Source organism: Theobroma cacao, chromosome 6 (genome assembly GCF_053813885.1).
Source record: "Theobroma cacao isolate CCN51 chromosome 6, ASM5381388v1, whole genome shotgun sequence".
Taxonomy (NCBI): Eukaryota; Viridiplantae; Streptophyta; class Magnoliopsida; order Malvales; family Malvaceae; genus Theobroma; species Theobroma cacao.
Genome location: NC_142644.1, coordinates 283018 through 302348, shown reverse-complemented (window position 1 = coordinate 302348; position 19331 = coordinate 283018). Strand labels below are relative to the sequence as shown.

Genomic DNA, 19331 nt, shown 5'->3' with positions numbered 1-19331 from the left:
TGTGTGGTGCCTCATTAATTAAAGCTTGGATTCTAATGTTAACAGCTAGCGATAATCCGGACTCATGATGTATAATAATTTGATTATCTTAATTTTATCCGAACCTGATTATATAATATTCTAATCATACTTAATCCAACTAATGTAACATTTTCCATTACAAAATACTCATTGATATCTTAAATTTAACCAGTAATGTATTAAGCCAATCTAGCAATATATATGTAAATATATATAACATTCACCAAGCACGGCCTGGTTGTATTCCATAAGTCCAAAAGGAGATAGTTCTGACCGGACCCTTTTTGGATGGCATTCAACAATAAGAATGAAAAGAAGAAACAACCCAAACACAAGTAGCCAAGATGAAATGAAACTCAACAATCATCAATGGAGAGGTTTTCTAATTTTGTATTAATCACGCAACTGGCTCGATTATTTAATCATTCAAATGTATGCTGACAGCGAAATCCAAGGTCCGATTAAATGAAAAATGCCAAATTGTCTACCATGGCTACACTGCCGCATCTCTTTAAAGACAGGGCATAACTTGAGTACAGTCCTGCAAAACTAATATACTTCTACGTGCCATTGTTTCTTCTTCTTGAGTTGTGAAAGCTTCTCATCCCAATTCTCTCCTCTCTTCTCAGCAACTCTTTTCAGTGTTTCTTGGATCCCGGGCATCATTCCCTTGAGCCCACAGAAATATATATGGGCTCCATCATCCAAGAGCTTGAAAATTTCATCACTGTATTCCTCGATCTTATCCTGAACATACATCTTGCCCCCACTCTTGTTCTTCTGCTCTCTACTAAGAGCTCCATCATATCGGAAGTGATCTGGGAAGTCCTGAAGGTATTTGGTAAACTCATCATCATAAAGGAGACTGTCAGCGTTGGCTACCCCAAGGAAAAGCCATGCAAGGCCACGGAACTTGAATGTAACATCTTCCATGAACATGCGCCGTAGGTAGCCTCTGAATGGAGCTACACCAGTGCCAGTAGCTATCATTATGTGGTAGGCATTTGGGTTATCTTCAGGCAAAAGCATTATTTTGCCAGAGGGACCTGCCGAAAGATTCTAGTGAGTTAATAGGAGATATGTGATCAGTTGTGACAATCAATTTTCCTGTAAAATCCATATAATTAACCAACACCAACAAGAGGAAAAAAAAAAACAAAAAGAACCTAATTCAATAATCTTAACTAGGCAAAAAGATTTAAACAAGAATTAGTATTTTGATAAGATAATGGCAAGACAACCTTAGTGGAATTCAACCAAGAATATAATGCACAATTGGCTGGAATGTAAGCAGTTCAGTAACAATCTTGTTGGACCATCCAAATAAAATTGCCTTAAGACATTGCAATACACCTTATGAAGCTATCAGGATAGTAAAATTTAGTAAAAGCTAAAGACCGTCTTTTTATGAACTACCAAAACCTAGCTTTCTGTATTGCAATTTCCAATTGATTTGAATTACTAGCTGTCAATAACTGTATGTTGGGTAATTTTAACCATCACCCTACAGTAATATTTAAGATATGTAGGAGGACTGTGCTATATTAAGATGTTCCACTTTATTAAAGGATCTTACCAGTTATCTGAACTTTATCTCCAGGCTTGGTGTTGCATAGGAAATTGCTACATACACCATTCTTTGAAGGATCCTCCTTTCCAGTCTCAGGGTCATAATAGACAGCACGACGAACACACAAACTGGCTGTCTTCCCATCAAAAGAATCTCCGTACCTGGTTGAGGCAATGGAATACAGACGAACATTGTGGGGAGACCCTGGTTTCTTTGGATTTTCACCCTATGAAGTAGAAACAAACGAAATTTTAGAAAGGAAATCGATGAAGTAGAAACTAAAACAAGAAGTTCAAAGAATACACATGACTTCAAGCTATGAGATTGAGAGCCACTAATGGATGCGACTGGACACTGATAGTGAACATGACATTCAAAATTCAAAAATATCTCATTCCTATGTTCCAAGCATGATTTCTTGTCAATGCAAGTTTCATCTATGCTTAAAGTTGATACATTCTAAGGATAAAAATTACTGATTTAACTGCACAAAACTAACTCAAAACAGTAAAAAACACAGCATTATAGGTATGGCAAGCTTACAGGAGGGATAACACCGTAGCTCTGCCCTTCCCAGTAGGGTACATTTCCACCATGGTCAATCACAATATGGCAAGTCTCACCCGGAGCTTTTGGACCGACAAGTCTCTCCACAGAAACAATGGTAGCTGTGTAAGGTTCCTTGGGCTTGAATAAATTTAGAGGGGGCTCTTTTGCATTTTCCAACTCTAAAGGTGAAACTGCAACCTTGGATTTGCTGGCTTGTTGCACTGACATGCATACTATGTACTGATTGCTCTTCTGTATATTTCGTGATTTTAAATCCAAAGATAAGGTGGAAACCCATGACTTGTCACCAAAGCTTATACTGTTCCTCTGCAACAAAGCCAAGTGCTTCTGTGTTAAGAACTAATTTACCATATGCACCATGCAGAAGGTTAACTTGCAGGATAAAGAAAAATAAGCTGAAACAACTTCTTAAGAAACAATGCAACTCTAGTTCAGTTATCGCACCAACAATATTAACTAAAGAAACAACTCCCAACACAAATTGCTGAATACAGTTGTCTATCATGTGGACAAATTAGTCAACAAAGCTGCATTTGACAACCACACTCACTTTGGCCAATGAAGTTAGCAACTTCAATTTATTGGAAGACTTTAAATGTGTTCAGAAGTGGCAAGAGTGCAATGCGGTATTTTAAAGGGAAAAGGAAGAAACAAAGAGCAATATGATTCTTCTGCTGTCAGCAACTTTGACTTCTTAAAAGAAAGAAGGAAGGAGAAGAAGAGATGATCATTTGGCTTTATCGTCACAGTTTTGAAGGCAAAAGTGGAGCATGAATATGGACATTAGACACTCCTTCAGCCTCTAGGCATGACAGAACTTGGAAATTGAAGCTTGACACAAAAGAAGAAATCACAAACAAGGCATTGCATTTGTTTAGTTGATATTGACAATTGAAATAGTTAAATATTATAGGAAAGATGACCATGGTATTCTCGTTTTTCCTACAACCTGTGGCACTATTTTGTGAAAATAATCTCTTCTGACACAAATTATGACCACTCTCAGTCTCAGAGAATATCAAAACTTAAAACATTAATTGTATTTTAGCCCATAAGAAGAAAAGGTTTAAGTTTGGTTACTGGTGATCAAGATTATACATAAATTCTCACTCCAACAGCGCATTAGAGTAGATAAGATCAAAAAAATTCAACCATAACATCTTAACTTGATTGTCCAAATTCCTCCATAAAAGGCTTAACAACCTGAGCTGAAAATTCGAACTTGTAAAGATCGTTTACCCCTAGTCTTTCCAAAGAATCAAAGTACCCATCACGGCAACTTAACCAAATACTCAAAAGGAATGTAAAAATTAATTAGATTTTGAATGAAAAATCAGAATCATAATACTAATCAATACCTTGGATACAGATCTCCTTAGAGAAATATCGCTTCCAATGGGAACAGCTACAGAAACCTGAAAAACAAACAAAACAAAACCAGTGTTTCAGAAAACCCATTTCGATAAATTCAATAACAGCTAAAGAAATCGTAAGATTTTTAAAAAATATATATTCCTGGGTACTCAAAGAGAAAAATAATAATTAAAAAAAACCTGGGATACAGCAGAATGAGCCATGATGAGATGAGATAGAGATAGTCAGAAGTGCAAAGAAAGCGAGGGTGAAGAGAAATGGGGGTTGGGTCTTGCTTTTTTCGCTTGTCTTGTGTGTAGGGCTGAGTGATTTAAAGGGGTTTCCAGAGAAAGAAGAAATGAACATGAAAGAAACAAGGATGTGGTGAATTTGATTAGTATAAATGATCCTTTGGAGAGTGGCAAAAGCCAAAAGAAGCCTTTTGCCTCTTTGCTGTTACCTTTGGCTCCTCGGATTGCTGCTTAGTTTAGTTCCCAATTAAAACTTTGCTACTTCTGCTTCCCCTCCCTTTGACTCTTTTGTTTATGCATAATGCTAATACAATCAACTTTAAACCAATTTATTTGTTTTATGGTATAAATTAATAATAAATTATGACTAATTAACTCAATTTTTGATGAAAAAACCTTTAACATAATCCCAGCTCTATCCTTGGAATTTGAGGAAATTTGAGGAAATTTGTTAGTATTTGGCTTCAATTAGATGTACATTAAGAAAAGGGGAAGGTACCAAATTGAGCAAGTTGATTAATTAATTACTTATTAACAAGAAAGCATAATCATTTTTATATTATCAAATTCATTAATATTAATTAATAGATATCCAAAAAGTTATATAATTCATTTTTAATTATATATTATGTTTTAAAATAATAATGAAACAAAAAAAAAAAAAGTGTAATAGTTTCTCCATCATGGCCCAGAGAAGCCCTTTGGGAGGGTGATTTGGTTACTACATAGACCTCTTGCATTTCCCAAAAGGCCATCAAATATGAAATCAAATCATTTGTACCAAACTTGAAAAGAAAGGGGTATTACTTCAAAATCAGAATTCTGAGATCAGACGCACACACACATTCCTCCACTACTCAATCTTGGTAAAAAAACAGCAAAAATACAAAAGAGATACAAGTACACCATTTCCATCTGATGGTCCACTAACATATTTTTAATCTACTTTAACAACAATCTATGGACACGTAGCAAACATTCAAACAAGTTTAAACATAGGGGTGGCTCAACAAATTCAAAGGCTTAAAGTAAAATATTCAATGAGACATTCTTTTATTAAAATTAAAAGAATTATTAAATTTTTATCTTTTTAGCTTTTTAAGATGTAAAATTTTAATATTTTTTAAATGGTTAATACAAAATCAACAATTCAAATTTTTAATTCAAATAAATCAACTATCACATAAATAAAAGCAATATAATAATATAATATAAATTAAAAATTAAAGTAAAAAAGTCTATAAATATTAAAATAATAGTACCTAATTGTTGAATGCTTATTACAAACTGTAAATGAAGTTCATGGCTTTATAAAAAAAATAACATAATGGACTTTTTGTGTGTTCTTTAAAGAAAAATTAAAGTTAAAGGAAGAAGGAAGAAAGAGCAAATGAGAACAAAATAATTTAAAAGTATATATTATATATTAAAAAAATAAATAATTAGTTTTATATATAGGAGAAAAAATAGTTGTTATAAATTACTAAATATGTTGATTAGAAATAGGAAAAATAAGTAAGAAAAAAATAATTATTGAAGATTATTAAATACATATGATTGTTAATTGATTGAAAATAATATAGTATTCTATATATTAGATAGTGATAGAAAATTGAGATTTATTATATATATAATTAAAAAAATAAAAAAAATAAATAGTTGTATTAATTATATTTTTTTATATTTTTAATATAATAAATTATATTATAAAATTATAAAACCTCTCCAAATTAAAGACCTAAAGCCCTTACTTGAGTGGCTTCACCCAAGGGCCTGCACTATTTAAACATGTATATCAATCTAAGCCTAAGGCCATCTGAATCCCCAACACCAACATTCATGCAAGTTATATAACATATTTACATTTCAATGTGCTTCTTCCCTCTTGTTTACTTTGTTTTGAAATGACACTTTCAACGAGTTTATTCTTCATCAATTTCAAACTATTTTTAGCTCATATGAATCTAAATTTAAAAAAAACTTTGGGTTCTGCTATTTAAGATAAGACACCAGAGCCAACTATATAGGAGTTAAAAGGCCACAACTTTTGTCTTTATCAAAAACTTTGATTAAGAGATTTGGGTATTTAACTTTTACTAGTACTATTGCACTTTAGATCAAGTCAATTAAGGATCAAAATTAATTAAGATATTTCTTTTTTTTACCTAGTGTCTCATGCAATCATGAAATGTTTCATTGTATCATACATACATCTAAAAAGATACAAGTAGATTGCTAACTTTGGATGGCCATTGGATTATTAACACGATCCAAATATATTCAAGAAAAATAAATTTGTAACCAAAACAATAACAAAATAACTTTGAATAATTAAAATAATGAAAAATCTTAACAACATATGAATTTTACATCATGTACAAAGTTATGCAAATATTTCTAAAACTGCATCACATATCAAATTATTAAAATATTTTTAAACTTACATGACACATTCGATGATGAAAATACTTTTAAAATTACATGACTTATTAGATTACGAAAACACCCTTAAAATTAAATCTACACCACATATTAAATCATATTCCTGAAACTACAGCACATAATAAAATTATTCTTAAAATTACATAATCAAGTTGAATTGAATTGAATTCAAACTTCTGAAAATCAAATATTTATATTCAAATTCACTTTGAATTTATACAAGTAACTCGACCGGTGAACACCTTTAATTAAAAAAGGTGCCCTTACAAATGTGTTCTAAAAATGTCGAAAAAATTTTGGAATAGAAATATAGAATCTTTCAAGACTTCTCCTTTTGGTGACATGGCTAATCTAGGAGTTTTGGCAGCAACATGTGCCCCGAGGAGGACAGCAGCAGAGTACCAATTGTACGATCCCTTTCGCTGGACCCACGTGTAGCTGATCCGTACTCCAACTTTCAACTCCACCCCATAGACGGGCAGCGGTCACCTTCAATCCCATCCACACACCTCTGGGCGCCACATCATTCGTGGCCCAGATTTATTCTCCTATCTCCCTACTCAGCACCATCACTGCCCGAAACTCATTTTCCATTGAAATTTAACCACGGCCAAGGAAGATTTTTCTATACTGTGTTTGCGCGTCCAAAATAGTCACCGTGCGCTCTTCTTAATCATACGTCTGCGATATATCGATGCTGAAATACCGTAAAACTAGTATTTTTATTTGATGTTTAGTTAAAGAATAGGATACATCATACTATATGATATATCATGTTTACTAGAATTAGTTTCACATGTTACAATATTGAGAACAAAATATTTTTTAACGTTTAACTTAATTGTAGATATATGTATTCTTTTATTTAAAAAAATTATCTCATTTTTAAATTAAATTTTATAATTTTACATATACACGAAAGAAGTTTTAAATGTTATAAATGATGTTAAATGATTATTAAATGCATATTTAATAACTAATTTTTTTAAAAATATATCTTTATGGAGTCCGTGTGAATTCTATTATCTTGTTTTAGTTATATATGTACAACATGATTTGTATATTTGAGTAATTGACTCTTAGTAATGAAATTTTGATTTTATTAATACCATTTTGTAACAAATTTTATATAAAAATATATAAATTGAATTCAAATATCTTTTTATCTAATAAAAAAGAAAAATTAATTTAAACTTTGAGTTTTGTATTCTATAAACCCAATTCACCTTGATAGATAGAGAGAGCCAAATGAAAAATGTTGAGAAGAAAAGATGGAATTGCTAAAGGGAGTTTTTTATTTTCCATTTGAGACTTTAATAAAGAGAAATTAGATTAAACATAATACATATTTATATATGCATAAATCAAAATGAGACTCCATGAACCCGAGTGTAGCATAACTTTCTTTCCACATGCCATATGCAAAACGAAAGGCGTGACAAAAAGAATTATTATATTAAAAAGTAAAAAAGGTAAAATAGTTTTCAACTCATGTTTTAGTAATTATTTTTTTTTGAATGTTTCCTTCATTTTCCTTTCATTTCATTATTTTTTCTGAGTTTCCAAACACAGTTAGCAGAGATTCATAATTTCACATTCGCGCAACAGAAATAAACGTAAAAATAAAACGCCCCTCTGCAACACACGGAATTTCAGTCAATTTCGCTATTTACGGTAAAGTTTTTGATTCTCAGGAAACCCTAGTTGCTTTTCTCTCTTTTTCAAATTAAAATTTCTGCTGTTTCCTTTTGGTTACAGAGAGAGAATTTCCCCACAAGCTAACAGATGCTAATTGTTTTTTTCTCCTTTTATAATTTTTTAAAATTCGAGCAGAGGAGAATTATTCAGAAATGTTTTTTTTCTTCCTCTAGCTCGATTTCCTGGTCCGTTTGGATGTTGAGAAAGTGTGAGAAAATAGCTGTGAAATTTTGGCATTTTCCGCTTCTTTTAGATTTTGGAGGTTTTCTTTTTTCAATTTCCCCAAAAGATTATGTAATGAATAATTCCTTTCTTAAATTCCCCCAATTTTCATCTTCTTCTTCTCTTTTTTTTGGTTGGTTTTTGTTTCAGGGCTCACGTATGTTGTTTAATTGAGTTGACTATGTTTTGCATGAGTTAATTGAGCTCATTGAACCGAGTTTGAATTTGCTCGAGTTGAATTTATTTGATTATCCTTTTCTTTTTTCTTAACAATCTCGTGTATGGTGCTCATAAACATTTTTATCTAGGAATTTTCTAGTTTTTACTTTTCAGAAATAGAATTCAGAATGGATATATATTTGTAACTTATTACTTTGTTGGTCTCAAACTATTGAGAGAAGGTAGTATGAGTTTATAACTGATTGCTAGGCACTGGGCAGACTAAGAGGATGGGTTAAAAGTATGGAAGGGAATGGATAGAGAGCGAAAATTTCCCAAGCCACTTTATATTCAGTTTAACTGAAAAGAGTAATCTAAAGTGAAGTGGATTATTGTTCTAGAAGAAATGAATCTCTCACTAGTGGCAAAACAATCAAGAAATAAAAAGAAGCTTGAGCTTGCTTATTTACAAACTTTTTCATAATTTATCATTTTTGAATTTGTAAGCTCATTTTGTGTGAAACTTACTGTTTCTTGTTATTTTTCTAGACAAAGTGGTGCTGTTTATAGCTGCTGAATTAATAATTATAATGAAGCTTTATCTCAGTTTTAGTGGGACATTTGAATACCTTTTTATAGAAATCTAGTTTATTTTGACTTGTAGGTATGATTTATCTTGAATTTGGGCTCATTTGCTGTTATGATTTGTAACAAGTAGCAATTTACTATGGTTTCATTTGGTTGTTACTTTTGCTATTTCTTTTTTTCTTTGGGAAGTTAAATAAAACAATTGTGTTCAGATGCAAAAGCAAATAAATCTTTTTGAAGAATTTAAACTTAGGAATGTAATTTTTTGGAGAACAAATGCACGATTTTACTTTAAAGAGAATAATTATGTTAGAATCTGTGTTGCATTTTAGTGATTTCTTCATATTTAATCAATTACTATGATTTTTCTTTGTTTACTTTTGCATTTTAGTAACTTTTGAAGAAGCAAAAAGCAAGTTGTAAAAGTAACAATCAAACGAAGCCTAAGTAACAACTTATTTTTTTAAGGTATAGCTATTGAGTGTCTTAGAAACAACTACCTATTTGTGATAGTTATGTTCTCAGGAGCAAGCGCATAACATATGTGTGGCATACCTATAATTTGTAAAAACCTTTGATTGTCTAAATTTTGTGAAAATTGTTTTAAATCTAACTGATTTCACGAGAAGCTCCCTAAAATATATTCCAATATAGACTTTGATTTAAATCTAAATCTAAAATAAACTCTAAGCTCTCCTTGTTTGATAATAGTGCTTTGATTCTTTCTAGAGCCCTTACCTTGATTCTGTTGTTTGTGCTGCCAGATTTGAGTTTGCAGATCCTGTGCGCATAACAGCCTCATGACTTCGTCTGTGCCTGATCTTTCTGGTATTTCTTGTCAAATGCTTCGTCAACTTCATGCTTTATGTTATCACTGTAATCATGCTGTTATGAACTTTGTGAATGGATCAAAATTTAGATATGTTTGTGGCCTTTTTCATCTTTGATCTTTTGGCATTTAATTGAGGTTTGATATTTAAATAATGAGATTGGGAAAACTTTTTTACTTTCAGCTTGTTGAATTCCTGCTTATTTCCTCATTTTTATTTCACTTATTTTGGTAGCTCCTTGTGAAGATTTTCCCTGTGTCATAAGGACACATTACGGGGCCATTTAGTGGGTATTTAAGGTTGCATGATTTAACTTGCTTGTCAGTATTCATGCCTGGACGCTTTCTATCTTATTTGTCTCGGTGCTTTTGTTTTATTGACCTTGTTTTGTTATTTCTTTTCATTTTGAAATTTGAATGAATTACTTTCTATTAGGTATTTCCTCTTTGTTATTAGATTTATTGGGGTGGTTCCTTCTGTCCATGTGTTATATGCATGCAATACTGGGCCAGCTGGTGGGTTTTGTAGGCAGCATTGTTTTATTTTACTTGCCACTATTTGTGCTTGCACTGCTTTCTATCTTAGTTGTCTAAGTGCTTTCATTTTCCTGACCTTGTTTGTTGGTTGCTTTTCATTTGGAGTGCTCTCTCAGTATGTTGTTGGTATTAACTAATTTATCTTTTCCAGATAATAATGAAGTTAATGAGCAGCAAAAACAATCAGAGTCCCAGGATCAGTCCTCATCTCCTCCAACAGGACTTTCTCACTTGGCCATGACAACCACAAACGTCCCATACGCGACACCTCAACATGCTGTGGTATCATCTTCAGAGTAAAATCTTTTTCGGCATTAATATTTATTTTCAGCTTTACATTCTCCTTGAAGCAAGCTTGCACTGGTCATTGTATTGACACTTAGGTTATGTCTGACCCACTAACTATTGTCTGAAACTAGTTGTGATTAATTAGCTATCATCAAAGTGTCATTTAAGTCGCTTGGCCTTGCATACCTTTTGCTTAACCACTTAAATCATCTTCTCTGAAAATTATTTCACAATGTTATTACTTTGTTTAGTTTTTATTTTAGCCAATCGTTTAGTTAAAAAGAAACTTCTCGCAAACCCCTCTCTTCCCTTACGTCCTCCTCCCCCTTCATCACAATGCCTTCAGCAAGATATCTGATATTGAAGTTGGTTTCTACATGCATTTAAAAAGGTAGCCTGCAATATATTCTGCCAGGGAATATAATTCCTGGCTCTTTTTTATCCATGATTCACGGTTACCATTTACATCCAGGGGAGAGTGGAACCAAGATTGAAATACTTAGTTATAACATGTGAATGTCTAACCTGGCCATATATGTGTATGCGTTTAATCTCATGCAGAAAATATTATATGAAAATCGTTTATTATTTATTTTGGTCTGACTACTTTAGTTGCATTGAATGATATGTTCACAAAATCTCTTGATACCTAAATTAATATTTAATTTACTTGCATGAAAGTCCTCTCAGATATCACTCCCTATTAACATGATATAATTGCATCCTTATTCTCAAGAACAAGAAAACATTATTTTATGATGTTTGTGAGAAAACATTTCAAAAAGAAATGCTTTCTGAAAAAATTAAATTGACCTGTGGACTGACAAAGTTGTTAAGATGGTGAAGTTGTCTATGTGCAAGTCTTCAGTTCTATTGAGCAATTACAATTTTCCAATGGATCCTTGCAGTGGTAGATGTAAGGAAAAAAACATAAATGCAATGTGTGCAGAAAACCTTAGTTAAATATAGAAATGATATTGGTGGATATAGAGAATAGCAAATATGTGCTGTTTGATATTAACTTGAATGGCTAAATTGCTCAATATGAGGATATGCGGACTTTATATCCCACTGTTTGGACAAGTAATTATACTTTCTAAGTTCTTGACTTCTGGGGTTTAGTGAGATGGTTGTGCAAGTTTATTGTTTGAGAATGCAATGTGTCCATAATCATGTAAGTCGAGGGTTATGTAGTTAAGAATTGGTGAAGTTTCGGAGCATCATTTTGCAGTGGTGTCAATGCGTGTATGAGGATGTAATAGCAGTTCTGATGATCCAACATCGCCTGCTTCCCCCAACCATACAATGTTAAGACAAAGGAGAGGGAGGGGGTACTTAGTAGTTTTCTGATTTTATCGAGTCTTGTTGCATTTATTAAACTTTTTCTGTGGTCTTGTATAGTTGTTTAAATATTCAATGGTGTCAGCAGATGATTTCTTTACCAGTAATTAGGATATTAAAATGCCAGTCTTTGTGCTCTGCCAAATTAGTCGGGGCTCTCTTGTTTCAAGGTGGAGTCAAATTGGATTTTCTTGTGTTTTTTCTGTTTTCCAATATTAAAATTGTCTGGTTGTTGGAGTCATTAGTGGGAGTAATTTTACCTCCTAGGCCTGATGAGTTATATTTACTTTCTAGGCTTGATTAGTTTTATTTGCAACCAAAGTCTTTGTGGTAGAAAAAGGAAGTATTGAATCTGCATGCCGAATAAATTTTATTAACAGGTGCATAGAAATTTTTGTAATACAAGAATGCTTTTCAGATGCTGCTGTTTTCTGTCTGTTGAGAGGGTGATGGTACTGGCAGTTATTCACTTGAAGGTTGTAAATTTAGGAGATTTTTTTTTATTTTAATTTAGGAAATTAGTTTCTGGAGAACAAGTGTTTATTGTCTTTTTCCTTCTAAAAAATCTTTTTTTGGTAAAAAGTTCTGATTATACATATCTGTTGGTCAACTGGCTACTTAATTCCATACTATGTTACTCTTGTAGTTGCGTTGCGCTAAATGATGGCAGATTCATCTCTGGCTGTCTGCATCCTGGTACATAAAGTTTTGGCTAGTTGCAATATAGTTAATATGCTAAGCATCTTTGATTGGGTTAGAAGATCCTCATACAAGGACCAAGGCACTTAGCTTAGTAATAGTTAGTGAGTTCAATAGACTTGGTGAAACTCCTGACATGACTTGCAACCTCATGAACTTTGTTTTGTAATAATGTACCCTTTCTGTTAATGGAATTGAGTCATATGAACGATATTGATTGTTTCATTTTTCTTTTGATAGATGAAATGGCTATGGTGGAGAGGGGGATTATTGAGCTCTGTAATTGATTAAATTGCTGTCAGACATTTGGTTCACAAACAAGCTATTATGAGCCCTCCACACCCCCCTCCTCCTTTATATATAAGAGTGCAGTCAAACACACAAGGTAGGGATGTTCAAACTAGGGCCTAGCCCTTTCCTCTACCATTTGGACCTAGGGGGTGTAAACAAGCCAAGCCAAGCCGATACAGTGCTAGGCTTGAGCTTGGCTCAATTAAAAAACTCGAGGCTGAAGCTCAACTCAAAAAATAATAGAGCTCCTTGAGCTCAACTCGATTAGGCTCAATTATTATTAACATAAGTTTTTTTTTTTTTCTATTAAGTTATTATTAACATAAGTAAGGAGGCTTGTGAGCCACTCGAGTTGAGGATTAACAAAGCTGAACTAGGCTTGACTTCTTCCTTGAGCAGCTCGAGCCTGAGCTTGACTTGATAGTGAACAAGTTGAATTCAAGTATTCATTGAGCCGAGCCCAAGTAGCTCACGACTAACAAGTAGCTTGACTCATAATTAGACCAAATCCTCATTGGCTAAGAAAAATTATTTGCTTGAGAGGAGGTGTGTTTATTTCTTTCCCAGCTACTACAATCTTACAGTTTTGATATAAAACATCTCTGGTGAAAAAAGATTGTATGATGTTGGTGCATCTGTTTATTCACTTTTGAAAAGGAGTTGACTCTAAATGAAATTACTAATAAAACTTTCTGTGGTTTGAGCTATTTGAAGCTTGAGGTACTGCTTTATGTTTATTATGATAATCAAAAGATGTTGCTCTTCTTCCTGTTTCTGTAAAAGCACTTTTGTTTGGTGCTGTTGTGAGCCTGTGTTTGTTTTAAAGGATTTACTTTGTCCAAAATGTTAGTTCTTGCTGATGTTATATGACTGAAGTAATTGCGAACTATGACCTTGAGAGGTACAAAAGTTTGTTAAGGATCTCTGATATATTTATTTGTTTCCCTCTCTTATAAAACTGAAGGTACCAGCTACTTACCCCTATCCAGATCCCTATTATAGAAGCATCTTTGCTCCCTATGATGCACAACCCTATCCTCCACAGCCCTATGGTGGTCAACCTATGGTATAGTGTTCTTTTTTGTGGTGTTTATGACCCTATTTTTTTTATCAAACAATTGTAATTATGGGTTTAAGACTGAAGTTGGCTTATTTTTGCATTTGTTTTAGGTCCATCTTCAGTTGATGGGTATTCAGCAAGCTGGAGTTCCTTTGCCATCTGATGCAGTTGAGGAGCCTGTTTTTGTGAATGCAAAACAATATCATGGCATCTTGCGGCGTCGACAATCTCGTGCAAAAGCTGAATCAGAGAATAAAGTTCTCAAGTCTCGGAAAGTACGTTAACATTTTTGGTTTTATGATTCTTTCTCATTTCAAATGTTTGCGTTTAGTTTTACAATGTTGACTCATTAGTTGCCACTGCACTGATTTTGCAGCCATACTTGCATGAATCCCGTCATTTGCATGCATTGAGAAGGGCTAGAGGATCTGGGGGCCGGTTTCTCAATGCAAAGAAAAATGGAAACAAACAGAATGATGCAGCATCAGGTGATAAATCACAGTCCGATATCAATCTGAACTCTGATAAAAATGAGGTAGCTTCTGCAGAGGGCACATCTTGAGATTTTGGAAGCAGTTGCTGATATATACAATGGGCTTATTGCCACAAAGCCAGAGAACATAGGTTCGACACCAACCATTCTAGTACTGTACTTACAAGTCAGTAGTGTGTATAGATTTTCAAGTAATAGGCAGGACCATAGGGAGGTTGCTTAAATGAAGCAAGGTAGAGTGTTGTTCAAGTGCATTGATAGTTCTCCTGCACATTTTTTCCTGAGTGACTGATAGGAAGTTTGCTCTGTGGATTTAAATGCTGTGATAGGTTGGAGTCTTTCAAACGAAAAACTGGAGTCAGGTTGATTTGTTTTCCAATAGTTTAGCGAGGGTTAGATCTTGTTGCAGTGTAGTATTAGCCCCATTTCCATTAGCTATTCTTATCAACTTGGATAATAATTTGAGATGGTTTAAATCGATTTGTAACGTGTTGTATGTTTATGTCTTGGCATGGTTGGCATGGCTTAGAGTAAATAGAAGTTGTTGTCCATGCCACCAAGAATGAGACATATGTATGTGTATGTATAATGGTTTCTCAAGAGTGAAACTTAATAGAGGTGGGGCAGCTTGAGGAGGTTTGATGAGCAAGTGATGTATGTTTCTTTGTAAGTTGGGCAATGGCCGGCCGCTGCAGCCCTAAAGAATCAACCCTGGTCCAAATTGTTATTGTGAGGAAGAGGGTAGGTTGAAGTGGCTGGCATGAAGTGAGAAGGCATAGCTGATGGGATTCTAGTGGCATAGAGTTGGAGCTCCCTTGTACCTCTTTACTGATTAAGTTTGCTATAGTTTAGTTAAAAACTGGAAACCTTGTCAATGTATGTTGTATAAGTTGATTGGTCTGAATCTGAAGTGAGGGAAGGTCTCGTGTTTCTGATTAGGAGAAGTGAAGGATTTCTTAATTTAAAGTTGATATTTTATTGCAAGGAAAATATAGAAGAAGAAAATGCCATGGGCCATTGGAAAAGAGAAGGCAATGGGCATTTGAATAAATTAAGCTCAAAATGGGGATGGGGCTGATAGCTCTGTATTATACATGGAAATCCAACTCTAAGATGTCATGGATTTGATATTTAATTAAATATATTAGCACTAATTAAATCACGAGTCATGAGATGACCCACTTCAGGAGAGTGCACATTTCATCTAATCATTACCTTGTGCTGTAGATGAAGCAACGTTAAGCTTAATATGGTTTTTTTTTTTTTTTTTAGTTGGGTTCGACCGTTCTCCAATGTTGATGGAAAGAAAAAGGATTAGACTAAAAGAATAACTATATATTGAGTTAAATACCTTAAAACAAAAAATGAATAAATGACTAAAAGTGCACCATCAGTTTTAATAATAGTTTTATATTCAAAAAATAAAACTGTTAATAACAAATAAGGTACTTGAATTATTATTCTAATGTACAATTTGGTACCTACATAAAATATATACATTTGATTATCTGAATTTTCAAAACATTTATCAATTAATAAATTTATTATTTTATCTCTAAAAGTTTTTTATTACGAACATAGAATTTACTTGAATTACTTTGGATTAAAGTTGTCAATACTTTTTAATTATAGTTTATTAAATAGATAATAAAATATAGTCAAGGTAAGTAAATATAAAATTATAAGTTTAAATCAAAGAATGTATCGGTTGGGGAGAGGTGGATTGGATGGGTTGAAAGGGTGTTCGACTGACGTGGATGGAGACGTAAATAAGGATCAGAAGAGGGTTTTCAATGATTCCCTCTCCGATGCTTAAGTTTGTATTGTATGTGTCTGAGTATAGTGAGATAGTGACATCAAACCTTTGGGTACGTGCTCTCCTTATCTGAGGGGTACATAACACGCCTGTTGTCACATACGATACAATACACTACAATACAATAATATGATGGTCATTGTCAAGAATATTTTGTTTTTATTATAACGACTGTGGTGCTTGACGACTACGTCACTTGTTGTGGGCTTGTAATCGTTTGGGCCTAGGCCGTTGTCATAATGATATTCATTTTTAAAATTAAGTATGCATATTTATTTTTTAATTTATAAGGCTTGACGTGCAAAATTATATATATATATCCATTAATTATACCTTAGATAATTTTAATTTTGTCTTTTTTTCCCCCCATTTTTCTGTAATATCATGTAATTCCCTTCCCCACTCATATATCCTCTCTCCAAACTTGTCCGAAATTATAGTGGTTTGAAAAAAAAAATGAGGTCAACCAAGTGGTCTTTAGTACTACTGTTGCTCATTGTCAATGATTTTGATTATGGATGGTTCAAACTGCAAACAATATCCTCCTGTCCCATTCATATATCCCTTCATCAAGGGTATGGAATCTACTAAAATTCAACCTTAATGTTTTTCTTTCCAGCCGCTGAATCATTTCCATGAAATTAAATCATAAGCGTTTTCTGAATTTGTCTCTTTTTGGATCTGCATCATTTTTCTTAACTTGTAGTACTAGTGGATACCAGTATTAACACTGTATACATATTTATGCAATGGCTTTTTGTTTTGAAACATGCATCTTCTTTCTTTTCTTTATTTTCTTCTCCTTAATCATTCCAATATGGTTTCAGCCTCATCAGCCATCAGTCATCACCAAATTCAACTCCCAACAGTTTGCAGACAAGACAGCAGAGAGAAATAATTTAGGAGATAAATATTGTCTACAATATTATAATTATTTCTTTCTTGCTTTGTTCAGAATAACTAGCACGCATGTCACATCTTTTTCCATATTTTGCTATATCATAATGGAAGAGAATTTTACCATAACAGATAGTAATGCAACATCAATGCACTGTGGGAGCTTAATTTCCAGAGACATTTAAAAAATAAAATAAAATTGGATGATATTGGCGGCTGCCTGAGAAACCCAAAAACAAGCAATGTCCTTGGTTGCTATATATCTTGCCAGATTGCTTAAATATTTGATATAGGGGACGTTGAAGTAAACCCTAGAAAAGTATAGCTGAATTGCTGAAAATACATGGATACATACATATATAGGCAACATTGCCTTGCTTCCTGAAGCATGCACCTGATCAATACTTTTAATTTGAAGATAAAGATGCTTCTGTTGTCTCCATGTAAACAGTATATATAAAGATATGCATGGTGATGTTGAGAAGAGAGATATATCATCCATGGCTTGGCAATGATCTTCCTTCCCTTTTCCTGTCGTTTTCTTAAGGTTTTGACAAATGAGATTCATATACTTTAATGCCACTCCTAATTATAGCAAGTATTTTATGAAATTCGTGGCATAATTACTAGCAAACAACTTCTCACTACCTATGTATATATAAATAATATCCATAAGGCAAGAGGCACCTTTACACCTCTGATCATGCATATGGACCCCCGGCACCACCTCACTCGCAATGACAATACACAAAAACATGGCGAGAGAGGTGTAAAACGGAAGCAAAGCAAAGCAAAGGCACACAATTCTAGAGTGAGAAATGTGCATGGTGATGGTGGGGTCTAATTCCTGAAGGCTAATTGCTGGCTAACACACACACACACACACAGAGACACTTTTCTTTTGGTGCATGACAAAAAATGGGGTCACCCCATCCATCTTCCATCTTCCATCTTGCATCTTTTTGCTTTGTAAAAATGTTTATATTTTGCAATATCACGCAATGTGATTCTGAGGGGAACATGGGGGTGGGGTAACCATGTCCCAAACCCCAAACCCCCCACTGACTTGACTTCCCTTCCCTTCCAAAAGGAAACTAATTACGAGTAAATAAAAGGTTAAAAAGGAGGAAGCAAAGGCAAAGATCATGATAATCAAATGGGGGCGGGGGCGGGGCGGGGGAGACAAGAAGACACCAAGTGAGCCTCAGTCTGTGTAGAATAAAGCAATTGTTGACTTTTAGATCTCACAAGGTTGACATTTGCAATAAAAGTGTTGTCCCTCTCCATCTTCAAAGCATCCAAAGCGGAAACATACTCTTTCAAAATTTTTACTCTCTCTCTCTTGGATTCTTCTGACCCAAGGTATGGAGGTGGGAAACACTTTGATTTCTTACCAAAAGGTTGGTTGGTCATGCTCCATCTTTGCACCAAAATCTTTGATGCTACAGTTTTCGTCTTTATGTTCAACTTTATTTAAGATACAAGGATGTTCTGATCTGATACACATTTTCATCTATATATAGTATTTATGTATTATCACATTCACTTAATAAGAAAAATCATATTCATCTATATATAGCATTTATGTATTATCACTTAATTTTCTCTGATCAAAAGTTGTTTTGTCTTGCTTAAAAATGGAAAAATTTGAGCTTAATTATGACCAAATGCGATAACCTGAATAAGTCGGAACCGGGTCCTGGTTGGCTGACCCATCCGGACCCATACTCGGGCCTTCAGAAAAGTAAAATTTTGTCTATCTTTATTGTTTTCTCTCTCTTCACGCCTCCCATGCAACATGCATGCCCACAGAGGCAACAGACGCATTATCTTCACATGCATCAATCATACATCATGCCATGCACGAGTGCATGCTTGTACTCACATACATACACATACAGACAGCATGCATGCATCACATAGGGTAGGATAGGAGCAACCAAACAAATGCTAGAGACAGAGCTAAAGTACTGATACAGTGATGCTAAAGAGAGAGAGAGAGAGAGAGGGATGCTATTTCTGCATCAGGGTAATCTTTTTAGTACGAGCAGTATATTTTAAAGAAAGAAATGAAGAGCTAAAAACAATAAAACAATCGTCTATAATTAAAACGTCTCTGCAAATGACAGGTTAAAACAAGCAAAAAAAAAAAAAAAAATCAGCCTCTCATTTATTCTTTCTTCTCTCTCTTTCAGTACAAGTAATT

The 19331-nt window shown here is 33.7% G+C and overlaps 2 protein-coding genes across 2 annotated transcripts; one reads left to right on the top strand and one right to left on the bottom strand.

Annotated features, from left to right (window-relative positions):
• Positions 1-371: 371 nt before the first annotated feature.
• Positions 372-3986, bottom strand: RFNR2 (root FNR 2). Its single transcript, XM_018123160.2, has 5 exons — positions 3715-3986; positions 3520-3576; positions 2135-2467; positions 1598-1817; positions 372-1067 (listed from the first exon to the last, which is right to left on the bottom strand). Exons 1-5 carry the CDS (start codon positions 3736-3738, stop codon positions 571-573), a joined length of 1131 nt encoding a protein of 376 aa, XP_017978649.1. The 5' UTR covers positions 3739-3986; the 3' UTR covers positions 372-570.
• Positions 3987-7722: 3736 nt separating this feature from the next.
• Positions 7723-15350, top strand: NF-YA7 (nuclear factor Y, subunit A7). The gene is made up of 6 exons (XM_018123162.2): positions 7723-7881; positions 9639-9702; positions 10392-10522; positions 13824-13925; positions 14030-14194; positions 14296-15350. Exons 2-6 carry the CDS (start codon positions 9675-9677, stop codon positions 14479-14481), a joined length of 612 nt encoding a protein of 203 aa, XP_017978651.1. The 5' UTR covers positions 7723-7881; positions 9639-9674; the 3' UTR covers positions 14482-15350.
• Positions 15351-19331: the final 3981 nt, after the last annotated feature.

What these genes read in the sequence shown, in the direction of transcription:
- RFNR2 (XM_018123160.2), bottom strand. Translation starts at nt 3,738, where the DNA reads ATGGCTCATTCTGCTGTATCCCAG. An exon ending in TAAGGAGATCTGTATCCAAG is followed by an intron (nt 2,468 to 3,519) that starts GTATTGATTAGT and finishes GCTTTGTTGCAG; the next exon opens with AGGAACAGTATAAGCTTTGG. An exon ending in AGATAAAGTTCAGATAACTG is followed by an intron (nt 1,068 to 1,597) that starts GTAAGATCCTTT and finishes ATCTTTCGGCAG; the next exon opens with GTCCCTCTGGCAAAATAATG.
- NF-YA7 (XM_018123162.2), top strand. Translation starts at nt 9,675, where the DNA reads ATGACTTCGTCTGTGCCTGATCTTTCTG. An exon ending in CCTATGGTGGTCAACCTATG is followed by an intron (nt 13,926 to 14,029) that starts GTATAGTGTTCT and finishes CATTTGTTTTAG; the next exon opens with GTCCATCTTCAGTTGATGGG. An exon ending in AAGTTCTCAAGTCTCGGAAA is followed by an intron (nt 14,195 to 14,295) that starts GTACGTTAACAT and finishes CTGATTTTGCAG; the next exon opens with CCATACTTGCATGAATCCCG.